Source organism: Equus quagga, unplaced genomic scaffold (genome assembly GCF_021613505.1).
Source record: "Equus quagga isolate Etosha38 unplaced genomic scaffold, UCLA_HA_Equagga_1.0 252_RagTag, whole genome shotgun sequence".
Taxonomy (NCBI): Eukaryota; Metazoa; Chordata; class Mammalia; order Perissodactyla; family Equidae; genus Equus; species Equus quagga.
This window is the reverse complement of record NW_025799860.1, coordinates 1,156,690-1,173,083: the sequence shown is the minus strand read 5'-3', so window position 1 is coordinate 1,173,083 and position 16,394 is coordinate 1,156,690. Positions and strand designations below refer to the sequence as shown.

The 16,394-nt window shown below is 44.3% G+C and overlaps 1 protein-coding gene across 4 annotated transcripts in view; it reads right to left on the bottom strand.

Moving 5' to 3' along the window:
- LOC124233828 (alpha-1,6-mannosylglycoprotein 6-beta-N-acetylglucosaminyltransferase A) overlaps positions 1-16,394 on the bottom strand; it is a 323,186-nt gene that overhangs the window by 204,190 nt on the left and 102,602 nt on the right. For 2 of the 4 annotated variants that reach the window (XM_046651070.1, XM_046651069.1), the window contains one exon: positions 788-1,162. In XM_046651070.1, the coding sequence (XP_046507026.1) occupies positions 788-1,028 (241 nt within the window). In that variant the 5' untranslated portion in view covers positions 1,029-1,162. The remainder of the gene's footprint in view (positions 1-787; positions 1,163-16,394) is intronic. The other 2 variants (XM_046651068.1, XM_046651071.1) reach the window with 1 other exon arrangement.

Genomic DNA, 16,394 nt, shown 5'->3' with positions numbered 1-16,394 from the left:
TATATATAAGATATACACTTAAATGTTAATTGTGGTTATTTCCTAGAGTAGTAGATTTATATGGTTTTCTTTTTTCTTCCCTTTTTTTGCTTGTCTACCGCTTCCAATTTTTTCTATATTAAGCATAACTTTTGCCAAAAGAAAATAAGTAATATTCCATATGTATGTTTTTTTTCCTCAACCTCATTTCAAAAAGGATTTCAGGCACCTGACAAAAAAAAGTAACAAGTACATAAAGACTTCTTTCAAAGTGAGGGTAATTACGAGACAAGGGCAAGAAACAAGAGCAGCAAACCCTGAAGAAGTCAAAGGTGAAAGCTATTAGCCAGCACATAAGCCCCAACGTCCTGCCTGTCCTGCATGCTGGCCGGAGGGAGGCATACAGTTTCTTGGCATGCACAGAACATTCCTCCCCACCCTCCTTACCTCACCCCACCAGTCCTAATTAAGTTTTGTCAGGGAAAGATAATGAGAATATTTTTCTACATTCCCTGATCATACTCCCAGATGAGATCATGCAATCCAGAAATGTGTTGGAGGAGGAGGAGCTAGCTGCAAATACAACCAATAGCATGCTAACTGTTCTGCCCCATTGCTCCTAGGGCTAAGTGTCAGTGTGTACCAGAGCTCAGCATCTCCCAAAGGCATTCCTTTAACGGTCTACAAGTGTCCCTCTGCGTGCAATTCACTGCCATGAAGTCAGTGGTGACAAGACCAAGAGAGCCTGTGGTATCCTTTTGAGGTACAGCCACACTCAAACGAGAGGTCCCAGCAGCACAGTGCTTACCGTAAGCTGTCATGACACCAGCGTACGGTCCATCCACCACATTCCTGTTTTCTTCAGCTAGCGCCTTGATGTACCTCTTGCTGAGGTCCAGGATCTGCTCGCGCAGCATGGAGCTGCTTTCAGGCTGAGTTCGCTGCTGGATGGTAAAATGCAGGAGCATCATACCCCAAATAAAGCCAAAAGTCACGAGGAAAAAGCCCAGCTTCTGAGAAGACAACTTCCACAGAGGGAAGAGAGCCATTGCTCTCCAGCAACTTCACCCGCCCTTGGCTCTTACAGCAGAGAAGGGAGACACGAGTTCATGGTGTAGGCTGGGTTTGTGGGTTCGTGGGTTTCACTCCGGCTCCTGCGTGAGTCGACTTCACTTCCATTCTGCTGTGAAGGAGGAGGACAGTTAGCAGAGGGGTCATAGTAAAACACAGTGAAATAAACCAAAAGTCATGTTTTCACTCGAATAGCTCTAAAATGTGAGCTTACTTTTTTCTTAACTTGCTGGTTCAAGTATCTTATGTTATGTTTCAGGATCTGTAAGCTGAGAGGGGAAATCTGGCCCAGTGACAAGAAGCTGTATAAATACAGAGGGGGAAATGCGTGTCCGAGTGTGTTAACAGGTGCAGCAGGCAGCTCCAGTCTGGATCAAGCCCAAAACAGGAAGTTTGTTTTGCAAGGTGGGGGGGAGATGGAACAACATTTCACACTGGATGTCAGCAAAAACCTAAGCGGAGGGTGGAGCCATATTGCCACTGGGCACTTTTGTGCATCTGTAACTTGAGATTACAAAGTCATTATTACGTGCTCTGGCAAGGATTAGAGCTCGCAGCTGGAGAGATGAGCAAGAAAAGTGGAGGCCCCCTCAGGGGTAATCAGATGAGGAAGGGGAGAGAGCCCCCATATTACTTAAGCGTGGCCAGCTTTCATTAGCAGTGTCCAGAGACAAGCTGAGTCTCTTGGAGCCACCACATGGTCTCACCCTGGGCACTATCACAGAGAGGCTTTGCCAGAGGGACCCAGTGGTCTTTCCGTTCTAGCTACCACGGGTAAAAGCTCCACCTCACTACTCACTTCCACACTTCAGCACAGGAAATGTGGAGCACGCGATAACCTGCTTTTCTGCAGTTCTCACTTGCACTTACACCACAGGGCAAAATGAGAAGTCAAAAGGCATGGTTTCAATATAATGTGGCCAGATCCTATCTGATACCAGCACAGGCTGGGCCAAGGTCCTAAATGAAGGCTTCCCAGCAAACGGGGCCAAAGCATAGGTTGCACATGAGTCACTGGGGGGCCCAGATATCCATCCCTACAGCCAGAGTCCTGGGCCCAAGACCCAGCCAGCTTACAAATGGCACCATTTTCTAAGTGTGCCAAGGGAAAGGTGGAGCAGTGATCTATGGGGGACTAACCCAGGATGTATTCACAGTGCAGATATGTTTCAGGTCAAAGGATTCCTCTTCATAAGCAGCCTAAGAGGAAATGATATTGGGATCTTTCACAGTCTGCAATGCAGCAGATTTGGTCTGCCTGTCTTTCCCTCACCTATCAACGGAGTCATCAGGAGTTGGCAGGACCACTGCTACTACTAATAGTAAATGACAAATAAATTCTAGCTATGCCTCAGGCCTTGTGATAAATGGTTTTTTCTGCCTCAGTTCATTGAATTCTTCTGAGAGTCCTATATGGTAAGAACTATTTATATCATCTCTGTTTTATAGATGAAATAAAGGCAGAGAGAGATAAACTTGGCAAAGGTCAGCCAGCTATGCGGCAGAGGAGGGATAATCTAGGCACAGCCCAGGAATCACTAAACCACGTCCCTTTGTCATCCCTCCAGCCCCACCAGCCTGTTCGTGTCTGACCAAGAATGGTTTGTACATGCTTAAAGGGTCGTGAAAAGCAACAAAGAATATGTGACAGGGACCCTAGGACAAAAGCCTAAAACCTTTACTATCCTGCCATTAACAGAAAAAGTTACCAACCCCTGAATTCTAGACCAATGGTTCTCAGAGTGTGGTCCCTACTCAGCAGCAGCAGAGAGAAATGCAAATTCTCAAGCCCTGCCCTACTGAGTCAGCACCTTTTGGGGGGCAGGGGGCAGCAAGCTGTGCTTCAATAAGCCTTCCAGGTGATTCTGATGTCCACTCACGTTTGAGAGCCCTGACCCAGGCGGACGGTTGCTGTCACTATGCCATGCCACCATTCTACCAATACAATGGGGCTCAAACTCCGTCTCGCACTACTTTATCACATAAGTTCCTCTGATCCATGTGGCCCCTCCAGATCGGTAGGTCTGCTCTCACCATAACCCTGAATATCCTTCTTCAGGGTCTCCCTTTCTTTACTCGAACTGGTCCTCCACCTGGCTGGCCCTCCCGTATCATGCTGATAACCTAAACCCGGCCTGTCCCCAAGCCCCAGCTCCGGTCCCACCTGCTTCAGATCACTTCCCCCGCTGCTTCAGCCTAAGATGCCCCTGCCTAGTCTGTAATTTTAAAACACTTGTCTATCTACCTTTGATTGTTTACCGGTTTCTGTGTGGGATCCCATGATTACTCCACATACCTTCTCAGAGAAAGACAGTAACCCCCCGGGCATGATAAAACACCTGTTGACTAAGTGACTTGTCATCTGGGCACTATGGCACCTTATTCAGCCCGTCTCAATATGGCCAGCTGAGCAGCACCTGCCCTCTTTCCTTCCTCCATTCTTGCTACAAGTACACAGCCAGCAGTTGCTGCCATCAGGCCCTGGGGACTGAATGATGAATGGGACCGAGTTCCCACCCTCAAGGGGCTGATGCTTTAGAAGCCACCCCTCTAACCGGGTACTGCCCCAGGTTCTATAGGAAGTGCCTGCACTTCCTTTTTGATAACCCACATTAGTCAGCAGGTTTTACCCCAGGCTGAAGGGATTTTCCCAGAGCAAGTACACTAAGAAATATATCAAAAAAGACAGTCTTCTGGTGATTTTCTTTTACTATTTCAGGAGCGCACTCCAAACGCTGACAGGAATTACCTGTCAATTTTCAGACAGGAAACCCCACTCTGCTTCCACAATGAACCCCCTGAAGAAGCTGTTCCAGGTTGCAGAGTTTAAGCAAACGAAAAGCCAAGGGCCAAGAACCGAACGAGGGCTTCAGTGGAAGGTGGCAAACTTCTCTGCTTGGCCGTGGGGACAATCAGAATGACCCAGGTGGTGCATTCGAGGGGCAAAACGATGGTCGAGAAACCCAGCCAAGTTTAAATTATTCCAGCTCAGACACATACAAATTTGGAGTGAAAATCCCTAACTCGAAGAAGTTCAGGGTATAGTTCTGATTATTGAGGGCCCAGATTTTAAGTGACTATAGAACTGCCAGAATATCCTTTACTCCAGTGGAATTTATGGTCTGAAATAGCAGAGACTATATCAGCAAACAACCAGCACACACAGAGAATTAAATTAGAATTCATCTCTACAATTTCTATTAAGAAGAATTTTAAAAGACTTTTCAAAATCATTATTCAAGAGACATCCCTATCTCCCACAGGAATAGGATAACAAGACAGCAATTCTCACCAGAGGGTCTTGGTGCCATAAAAGGACCTAATGATAATCATCAGTAACGGCCACACAATTAATCAAGAGGCCACAGAACAATAGTAATCAAAAAGTTGTTGATCAGGCCAAGAATCTGCCTGCCTCCAGACCTTCCAAGAGCTGGATCCTCTAGCAAAGTGGGCCTATAGGCACAAAAAGAACTACACAGTATATCCCAGAGTGCTTGTTGCCAACCAGAGCAGTGACAGCCCAGGGCCATGACTTCACCTGTCCTCCTCCAGAAAGACGTTTGCACCAAGTCTGTCTGCAATGAGTTAACACTTCCGGGTCAGTCACTGCCACTAACCACCCTAACGTGTATCTCCTCTGACTCCTGTGCTTCCTAAAAGAGCAGCATTCACTGCCTTCCTTCCCATTCACTCCTCAATACAACAAAATCTGGCTGCCACCTTTCCAAATGTGGTCAAAGATCTCTGGCAAAGAAATGTGTCGGTTCTCTTAAAAAATAAAAGCATACGCTCATCATCATCATTAGCCATATTAGGGCAATGCAAATCAAACCGACAATGATATACCAGTTCATATCCACTAGGATGGCTATAATGAAGAAGGACAGATAAGAACAAGTGTTGGCGAGGATAGAGAGAAGCTGGAACTCTTAAACACTGCAGGTGGGAATGTACAAGGGTGCAGCCAGTGAGGACAGTAGTCTGGCAGTTCCTCAAATGGTTAAGCACAGAATTACCATATGACGGAGCCAACTCTGCTCCTAGGAATTCTCCCAAGAGAAACGAAAATATACATCCATGTAAAAACTTACACACAGATGTTTATAGTAGCATTATTCATAGAAGACAAAAAATGAAATCCAAATGTCCATTGACTGATGAACGGATAAACAAAATGTAGTATATCTGATGAGGACTTTTAGGCTGCTTAATTTTAAAATGGTTTATGATGAGGATTTTTAGGCTGGTTATTTTAAAACTGCAGATGAGAAGCAGGCTCCGAGGACTGGAATTTTGCTTGCCCTTTTGAGACATTTGCGTTTGTGAAGGAAGGGGGGATGACCTTGTAGGGACCTGAAATTGGCCACCCCAGGATATGTCTCTTTGGCATCAGGATTGTTTTGGGCTGATTGCTTTCGATAAACTGGGACAGGGAAGGAGGCTCTGGGGAATGGAACTTGCCCTTGTTGGGACACATTTACATTTGTAAGGTAAATCTCTATCTGTAAAAGGTGCCTCCCTCTCTGTACCAGGAAGAAGAAGAGAGATGACCTTATCCCTAGAAATTCTTAATGGGGAAGGCAAGAACTTAAGTTGGTTGCTGTCTGGCAATCTCATGTAACTGGTTTAGGGTGGTGGTGTCTAACCTTTCTAATCTTTACTTAATCAGATTTGATTCTTGTCTAAAAGTCATGGGATCACGCAATGACCAGACCCCACCTGCACTGATACCATTTTAACTTTTATTCATGTTCTTTCCTTTGTCTTCGTAAAGAGATGACTCACATACCTATGCCTTAAATTTAGCCCTAACCCTCAACTCGGGGCAGCAGCAGGAGCTCTGCCTGCCCATGGGTCCTGTCCCCATGCTACACTATTCTCTAAATAAAAGAGCACTACTGCCAGATCTTAAGAGTCTAAGAAATCTTTCTTTCGACTCCTCGGCTCAGCGACCCCGCATCATATCCACATAAAATGGAATATTATTCGTCAATAAAAAGAAATAAAGTACTGGTACATGCTAAAACATGGATGATCCCGGAAAACATTATGCTAAGTGAAAAAAGACAGTCACAAAAGACCACATATTCATGACTCTATTTATAAGACATGTAGGGGAGGAAGACTTTTCCTCTACCTAATGTGGGTTCGTCTGGCCAGAGAACGAACTAAATTCACATGAGACAGAATAGCAAGAGAAAATTAAACAAAGCTTTATGAGGAACCATGGCCCGGGGCCTTTCTTCCCGAAGGAAGAAAGGGCACAGAACAAGTGGGATGCACAGAGTGGTTATATACCCCCAAACAGGGTGTTTCACATGATTGAAATGTTCCTCCCACAATAGTCACAAGATTGCCCTGTTGGCACAGTGCTTGATGGACACAGCAGGTAGTGGGTCTGCTCTCTCTGAGGGCGCAGCAGGAGGCAAGTCTATTGTCTTGAGCTGGGTGGTCACAGGTGAGCGCAGCAATCAGTTCCTAGCCTAAGGAAAGATGCTTAATCCTTAAAGAAATGCCAAGGTTGGGAGGAGGGGGGAAGTCAGTTACAGGAGGTTACCAGAAACAGGAATAAAACTATTATGCAGATTTAAGTCCTTGCCTTTGGTATTAAGAGTTTCTAGAGATAAGGTCATCTCCCCTTCTTCCTGGTAGAGACGGGGATATCTTTACAGATGGAGATTTCCTTTACAATGTAAATGTCTCTTAACAAAAGGGTAAGCAAGTTCTACTTTTCAGTTGCTTTCCTATCTGCAAAGAAACCAGCCTCAAATAATCCTCATGCCAAAGAGACATATCTTGGGGTGGCCATTTCCAGGTCCCCACAGACACATCTAGAACAGGCAAATCCAGAGACAGAAAGTACAATAGTAGTTGCTTAGGGCTCACGGGGACAACTAAGGAATGTAGGGTTTATTTTGGAGGGTGATAAAAATGTTCTAAAATTGTGGAGAAGGATGCACAATTCTGATATACTAAAAGCCACGGAATTGGAGAATTGTATGATGTGTGAATCATATCTCAATAAAGCTGTTACAAAAAAAAAAAAAGCAAGCAAGCCCACCTCCAGAGTCAGGGGTAGGCGAAGGAGTCATACTTGGAGACAGGGAGACAAGCCTCATGGGCCCACCGCAGCCCTGGCGAGGACTTTCCCTCATTCCTCACAGCACAGCCAGGACCAGGATGGACCATTAGTAAGGGCGACCACAGGCCTAGCAACAGAAAGAAATTACACAGAGAAATCTGCCACCAGCTCACCAGACATGGCCACTCTTACAAGCTCCGGATCAAGCTCACAAGCCGCCCTTTGGACAGCTCCAGGCCAGACTTGCCTGGCAGATGCCAAATTCTCAAACCAACTGAGAACAGCCCAGTTGCAGCAGAGAGAAAACCAGGCAGATGAATAAGTACCACCTGAACTACTTCACATCTGTCTTTTAACGGTGGTTCTTGGCGCCTACTTTTAGCCTCATCCTGCACAATAACATTCAAGAAATCCTAAGTCTACTGTGCTCATCCATGTTCCCTTGGGAATCCCACCCATATCACAAAGCCGAACCCCATCTCCTGCATAAAGCTTCCTCTGGCTCCCCAGACTGAGGAGAGTTCATCCTCCTGGGAACACTCAACAGTTTGTGCTCCTTCTGAAGAGCGTCTTACCCACTGCTCTGTAGGATAATCCTTTCTTTCATCTGTCCTGTGGGGTCTGTAAACTCCCCAAAGACAGGAAATGCCGGGAATGGCCGTGCCTTGCACACAGTCGATGGCCATTAAGTGTTTGCTAGATGAAAGGACAGGATGGTGGAAATCAGATAAAGAAAGACAGATCAGCAATGACCTCCTTCTGGCGTGAACCACAAAGAACCCAGCACTCTCAGAGTATATTTCCGCCTGCTTTTACCCTAAGATCTTGTCACATAATAGGGAAAAATCTTTGTGCCCTTGAACAGATGGGGTTAAACTAAAGTGGATATGGTGGTGGACAGGTATTAAAAGAGAAAAAAGAGGGAAAAAAAAGTACAGAAAAAAATTCTAGAAGGGACAGTTATTGTGGGAACAAAAAGACGGCCAAGACTAGGGATGGGAGGGGAAGCAAGTCAGAGAAGCTTTGCTGGAAGCTGCTGGCTTCACCGCTGGTTACCCGAGATGATCACAGGAAGACACCAAAAGGGTGAGGAGGAGCTGAAAGAACCTCTGCACCCGGGGCCTGGCAATCTTTGATCTGTAGTCTACACACTGGTACCGTGTGATCCTAGACAAGTCTGTCCATCTCAGCTTCCACATGTACAAACTGGGGAAAGTTGTAGAACCACAGAGGACTGTTAGAGCTGGATGAGTAGAGGGGGCGAATGATCCTAGTTACTGGTTTTCAAACTGTGTTCCAAAGGCCTTCAGCATTCCCAGAGATGTTTCAGAGGTTCCATAAATGTTTTCATTTGAATTTCGTTTTTCTTTGTTTAAAACATGTTCTTTTCAAAAAATCTGTTAAGAAAAGTTTTACATACCAAATTTTAAGATACTGGGGACAATCGATATACGTATCGATTTTCACTACAGAGATTTAGGACAAAACTTCTCTAGTGACCTCTATACATGGAATTTGAACTTTGAATTTCTATGTTACTGGGTCAGGAAATTAATGCTTGGCAGTGGTCTTGTTGGCTTGCTTTATAAAATTCAGGTCCACACATCTATTCACATAAAACTGTGTGAAAGAGAACACTATGACACTCTAATTAAACGCTAGATGAGGGTCAGTCATAAATTGTAAGTTTCCGAGGCTTCTTGTCTGACTTCTTTACGGAAGTAACAAGTCTTTAAGATAATAATGATTCAACTCTGAAGCAATTTCCTCTGACTTCTCTTTCCAGCCCCGTATCAATTTACGTTCAGAGCAACTTAGAGTACGTGGAAAACTGTTTTAAAAAATAGTAGCCATTACCATTTGCAATCTGGGCTTCCATTACTCTGCAAACAAAATGTGGTATAGAAACCAACTGGATGCTAATTTGAAAGGACGGCACATCATCTTATGAAACTCCCGATTCTGTGCTCGCCAGAGCAGCACACTGGCCTAATGATGGACTTTAAAAGGAAATATGATAAATTAAAATGTATAAGGGTCCTTTATACAGACTGGGAGACCGCATTAGATCCTGCTTAGGCAAATAATAACCATTACAAATCCTCAATTTACGGAGGAGGACACGGAGGCCCAGAAAATGTCATGTTTTCCAGTTAGAATGAGAATCGAACAATGCTCAAGTCTGCTCGAGCTCATGTCCTGTCTAATACAATGTGGTCTCCACCAAAGCACCCTGCATCTACCAGCGGCCTGCAGACACTCAAAATGCAAGAGACTTACCAATATGAAACACAAATCAGAAACCACAGTCCAGTGATATTAAGGAGCTGAGTCTAATGCAACATATCCCACCAACCTCAAGGGATTGCGAGAATCAACAGATGAGAGGAAGAAAAGTACATATTTACGGAATTACTGGTATAAGGAAGACAGATGGCCTGGGGAGAGACTCCTGCTCTAAATACAGTTGTCTTCTGTTGTTAAAAGAAGTGGAGGAGGAAGAGGAGGACAGGCAGAGCAGCTTTTTCCTCCAAAATAAGTCCAGATTCCTGAGAAGACGACCTGAGGTTGTTCACTCCCCTGGATGCCCCGGACACACAGGCCCAGTGCCACCATCTCGAAACCAGTCATAGGGCCCACTCAGCAGCAGCCTCAAATCAGCAGTGTGAATCCCTGTCAGTCATGCTAACCACTTAGCTCTCCTGCCATTCTAGGGAGCAAAGGAGCTCAGGAGTCAACAGGGTGCTGCCCAGGAACAGGTACTGTTCCGGGCCCTTCTTCTCCACTTTCATGGCTTGGTCCTCCGACAAATTCTAACACTTTTCTCTATAAACAGGAAAAACACATTCTAAGTGAAAACAGCCTGTTCCCTTTAGAACTGGCTAAACAAGTCTTATTTTGAGTCAGTAACTGAAAGAGACCCGCTAAAACAACACACCTTTGGTATTCTTGGGGAGGCTTTTTTGACATCTGGGTTTTAAACCAACTAGTCCCATTCTACCTTTGAAGTGATCAAACCAAGACAGTCCTGTGCCAAGTTCTCATTTATTACTCGGCACTTGCATCCTTCCTGCGGGCAGGGAAAGGAAAGCTTCCGACTCCGCCCACCTGAACGGGTATTTGCCCGGCAGCTACACGAGGTGTAGCTCAGGGCGCCCTATCTGGCACCAACAGCAAAATAAATTTTCAAATACTGTTGTAGGCCAATAATTCTGTATCCGGAACAGGCCTTCCTTCCCGCCCTCTCTATTCCGTCCTCCCCGACTCCCACGCCTAATCGTCCTCTGGCCACTTCACATATGGCCATCTCTGCTAGAGGCTGCGGAGGGGAAGGAAAATCAGTTGGAATGGAACAGCTGGTATTTCATTCTGACTTGGCCTCTTGTGTGTGCACATACTGGCAGGTGGACAAAGGGGAAGGGAGACACAGGAGCGAGAAGGAAGCTGCAGTGCTGGATCAGATAAGATCCGCATGTTCTGTGAGTTTCATTCACTAGGTCAGGAGGTTAGTGACAGCCGACAGAACTTCCCATTGGCAAAAACGAAACCACAGCAACTCTGAGTATTCTGAGAACATCTGCAACATCAAAACAAAAAGCATAGGTCTCTGAAAAGTAACAAATTCCTTTAATCCAGATCTTCTCAATTGTGGCACAATTGACATTTGTGATGGGGGGGGGGGGGGCGTCCTGTCCTGCACATGGTAGCAAGTTCAGCAGCATCCCTGTCTCCCAGCCACTAGATGCCATTAGAACTCCCCGCCCCCAACTGTGACAGTCAAAAATGTCTCCTAATGTTCCCTAGAGGCAAAGAGCAGCTCTGTTGAGAGCCACCACCTTAATCGATCAGTAGAACCTTACCCACCCCACTGGAAGAGGTTCAGAGAAGGTCAGGACCAGATTGCACAGCACAGAGTAGCAAACCAAGGTGACGCCAGAAGTCATTCACCAGCCCTGAAGATCAGCAGGCACAGAGCCCTGTGCTAAGACTGGAGGCCACAGAGAGATGAGACGAGGGCCGATTCCTGACGCCGTCCCAAGCTGACTCACAGGTGAATCTCATTTATTCCACATCCTTCAGGACCAATACTGCCTTGGCACAGCTGAGGAGCTCATTCCTAGGCTGGCTGTGCCTCCATTTACTAATTAGTATATGGCACTGCGGCTCTACTCCACAGAGATTCCAGTCTATAAATCAACAGACACAGGGAAGAAGGCTTTGAGAAGACAAAATCTAGAGGATGCTACATCAGACAGTCTTCGAAAAAAGCAGGATTGTCATCTGGCTTCCAGCCCAGGAAACCATGAACACGCATCATGACAGGTCGATAATGACTCTCCAGGAAGAAAAAAGGAATGGTCTGTGAAAAGATCACTGAGTGTGCAAATTTGTTAGGTAGGTCTCAATGTTGAATGAAAACACTCAGAAGATTAGCTTTTATTTGGAGCCAAAGGACAGCAAAGCCACAGAGTAATTTTATGGTAAGTATAAAATGCACCTTTTTCTCTGAGGACCAGACATCTAGCAACTCCCTACATCTAGAAAACACCCATGAAGAACAACGGGCCCCAAATGGCCACGGTAATAAAACCAGTCACAAAAACTGTCAAAATAAAATATACAACTGTGTACTGGGGGGATTCGGGGAGAAAAGCAAAAAAAAAAAAGATTTGGCAACAGTTGTTAGCTCAGGTGACAATCTTTTAAAAAAAAATCATAAAAATTACTTCCAAAAAGTGGGGTAATGCCCTCAAGATAAATCTCATTACTCAACAAGTGCTCCCTGAACCCCACAAGCCAACCACCCCCACCCCAAGGACACCTCTCCCCCACCAGGGGAGGCACACAGGCTGGGTGGTGGCCTACCTACCACATGAGTATTCAAGTTGCACTGTCTGCAGAAACAGGACAGCCCTCCGAGCACTGGATTTGATAAAGACCACTAGGCTAAAATGTTTTAAAAACTAGCTAATGACTGAGTTAAAAAACTAGCTGAAGGTGTGAACACATGCACATACATACACACACAATCTGAAGTGGCCATGCAGAGGCTTATCAAATTTAAACCTTCTAATGACTTTCTCGTTGCTTTAACAGGGCTACAGTAAATCCACATGGAGCATAAAGCCCCAAGCTTCAGCAGAGCGTGGGTCATAAACGCCCCAGGTCTCAATTTTCTTAGGGAAGAACTCCGCGATCAGATGCTGCTTGATAAGTTTACCTGTCCCCTAATTTATAAACCAAGGTCAACTCTCCCAAAACTGCAAATATCTTGGGTCAGCCTGAGTGGGACCTGGTCACAAGCTTTCAGAGGACACAAATGATGAATTAGCTCAAGCTAGAACAGAGCATCTCAGGAGAGTTTCCTGTCTTCCGAGTTAAGGACTGCCTTAGCCAGGGCCTCTCAACCTGATGCACTTCGGAATCACCTGGGCTCCTTTAAAAAAATATAGAGATGCCCAAGTCTCACGCCCAGAGGTTCTGACTTACTTCACCTGGGATGTGGCCAAAGAAGGGTATTTTTTTTTAAGCTGCCTTGGTGATTTTAATATGCAGGCAGACCCGAGAACTGTTATGTCCTTGGAAAGATGTTTCTTTTATCAACTCTGAGTCCTAACTAGTGGGACCCAAAACATGGTCTATCCCAAATTTAAAAAGACAAACTGTCTGCTCTCCACAAATGTAGAGCCATTGGCTTACTAGACAATCCACTTAAAAGGTATGCTGGTTTTCTCCTCAAAGAACTGCACACTGGTCTTCTCAGGCCATTGCCCAAGCGGCTCTGCCCAAGGAGGCCGTCTTTGAGGAAGAGCTAGTCCACAACGGAGTCCTGTTGGATCCGCACGCTGTGAAGGACTTGTGGAGAATAATGCTGGACAGTTCAGGCTTTTATTCATCTCTCCCTGGTATTTGGCTCCAAAGATGACAAAGTATTTGAGGCTAACCTAACGGCCTTAACTTCTACCCATGCTTCTAGGAACCAGTATCCTGTTCCTCCAAGTCTGGTCTGTGGACCAGCAGCATAGAGATGGCCTTGTAGATTGTTAGAAATGCAGAATCTCAGGCCCAACCCCAGACCAAAGGAATAAGAACTGGTGTTTATAACAAGATCCCCAGGTATTTATGTGCATATTAAACTTTGAGATGCATCGTTTTATCTCATTCAGAATAGTAAGAATGGGGGTAAATCAGATACTAATTTCCAGTGGGGGGAGTGACGAAAAACACGGCACAATTCTCCTTTTTACAATGTGCACAGAATTTAATGATATGGTATTACTTTTGAATACGCTGGTGCATGTCAGTAAGACGTGGATCCTACCAACACATATCCAGCTGAGATGAGAATTATATATGCAGATGGCATGGTTTCATCACCGTGAACCAAGAAGGCCTACAAGACCACTGGTCCTGCTTTCTAATTGCAGGGTTTTAATCTATTGCACTAAAATCAAAGACACAGTTTGGACACACGTCTTCCAACTTTCACCTCTGATATCAAAATAACTCCACACACAAATCATGCTATGCAGCTGCCCAACATACACTTGACACTGCTCCAAGTTGGATATCACAGACAGTTGACTGAGTTTTTGCTGTTTTATAAATGCTGAAGTGCTCACTTTGGAACACCCGCCTAACAATCACGAGTCCTTTCCCCATTGACTTCAAAGTGGAACAGCCTTCAACTGAGGTAAACACCCTCATTAGATGCTTTAATTTTGCATGAGAAGATATCAACTAATATTTAAAGTTTCTGGAAATGCCTCTAATTCTGTTATTTTCCAGGGCACATAATTGTGCCTTATGCCACTGAAAGCCTTTCAGAGCTTTTCTGAAAGGAACTATATTTGAAGGATGACTTAAGGGACACACAATCCATCCATTGTTCTAGATCAACTTTGCTCCACCTTTCACGACAAACAAGCTCTTTTCATAGTCTCTCACACACACACACACATACACCGACCCCCTTAGGAACATTTTAATCATTTCTTAATTTTTACATATGTATGATAAAGATGGAACATTAAAGGAAAACCAAATTTCATTTTTGAAACAAGGTAGTAAAGTTTATGAAGTTCATGCATTTTGACATATCTTTGTTAATGTTCGAAACGATAGTGACAAATTGTCTTTTGCCCATTAAGCCTAAAACACACAACATTTAATGGTATAAGAAAAAAGTATGATGTCAACAAAATCACTTCCAAAATTACATTCTTATTAGTATACATTTGGTGTAGGGACCAAACATACACAGTCATGTGCCACATAATGATGTTTCGGTCAACAACAGACCGCATATACATGGTCCCATATTACACCATATGGCCTAGGTATGTGGTGGGCTGTATCATATAGGTTTGAGTAAGTGCACTCTAGAATGTTCACATAATGACAAAATCATCTAACAACGCATTTCTCAGAATGTGTCTCCATCGTTAACACAGGACTGTATTCAAAACCAGATAGCAATCTAATTACGGCCCGAGCATAGCCGAGAAACTGCCCAATGTTTGGATTTCTTGCATCTGAATTTAAAAACAAACCTAATGGTTTATAAAGGGAACACTCCTTATCTCCTCTGGACGTGTTTTCACACAGAACGTGCGCTCCATTTCACAGGCAGAAACCACAGGGGACTATTCCTGCTCCTGCATCAGAGCTCAGAGCACTCACAGGCCGCCTGGGTGAGGAAGGTGGGCAGCCGGCAGCTAAGCTTGCAGGGGTCGGGTGGGGTGCAACGACGGAAGGAAGGGACACAACACAAAGACACTGCTGGGTTTCCCGCCCTCTGGGCTCCACTCTCTCTCTCCCTGCCCACACAGGTTAAAGAGATAAGGCTTCCCGACACAAGAACACCCACCTATGGCTGCCGGGACACAACTGGGCAGATGTGTGGCTTCCATCAAGGGTCAACCAGATAGTCTTGCACCCAAGACACACCTTCCAACTCAGCTTTACTCTAATAAAGCTGGCACTGTACTTGAATCTTCGTCTGGCTGCTTCTGTCTATTTCCTCTAGTTCAGAACCCAGAAGGGAGGAAGGGTAGATTAACTGGCATCTACAAACACCCGTAAGTTTATTTTCATATTTTTTCTGTTTTGTTTCTAAATATCAGGGTAAGACAGGTGGTTTTCAGCAGCTATGTGAAAGCATTTCTCCACAAAAAAACACATTGCAGGTGTATAAATCTTTAATCCTAATAAATTAAAAGACAAAATGACTATAACAGTCACAATATTTTCTCTTTCTAAACGTTCATTTTTTAAAAATACTACAAGATATGCCAAAAGAATTCTGATCCGATGAATGCAACTTTTGGCTAGTGGGAAGATAATCTGGAGGGAAATCATCAGAATTATCAGCATAATGCTCAATAATTCATATTTTGGCCTGAGTGTTCCTAATGCATCCTGTCTTTAACCAACAGTCCATTAGGGATATAAATAAATATTTTTTTATTATAAAATATTTTCAAAAACCACATGGGTTGCTAGTGCAGAACACTCCTCTGAATGCCACTAACCATGATCCAAACTCTTGATAAATGCTGGTAGGCATTCAAACAAGGGGCATGGGAGATTGTATATGTAAATACATTTTTTATTTAATAACCTTCAAAAATAGAAATGGTAAACCAGACATCACTGCCATTTAGAATGAAAGCTCCAGTCACCCTCAAGAATCCCCAGGACATGAGAACCACCAGACGGATATTTCAAATCCCTGGATTTGGCCTGGCCCTGGACCACATGTCTTGGAAGAAATCTTCAAAGCAATGCAAATTTGACCTAAAATAGAAAGCAGTTAAAAAAAAAAAAAGGCCATGTGAAACATACTGCTGGGTTTGCCATAAATCTGGCAAAGGTTTTCATCTTAGTATCAAGTTTTCATCTTTCATCTTAGTATCGAGAATACTCATCTGGGCATCCCAACAACTGGTCAGATTTTACCCAATGACACAGTAAAATGTAAGTGACATTGCTTCTCTCTTTAAGAGAAAGCTGCTAAGAAAAGCCCAGAGCCAAAATCAGGGTCGACTTCCAGAAGTAAATTGGTACCTATTTTGTGATTAAACCTCATTCCTGACTCTTACTTTCTCCCTCTTATTTTCTCCTTGCCTCATTTTCTTCCTCACTTAATTTTAAATGTATTTTTATCTTCCTGTATTGTATGTTGTAATCCTTTTAAGAACATATCATGATAATAATTAATTAAACAAAAAGGAACAAGACCGCTGTGGTAGGTAGA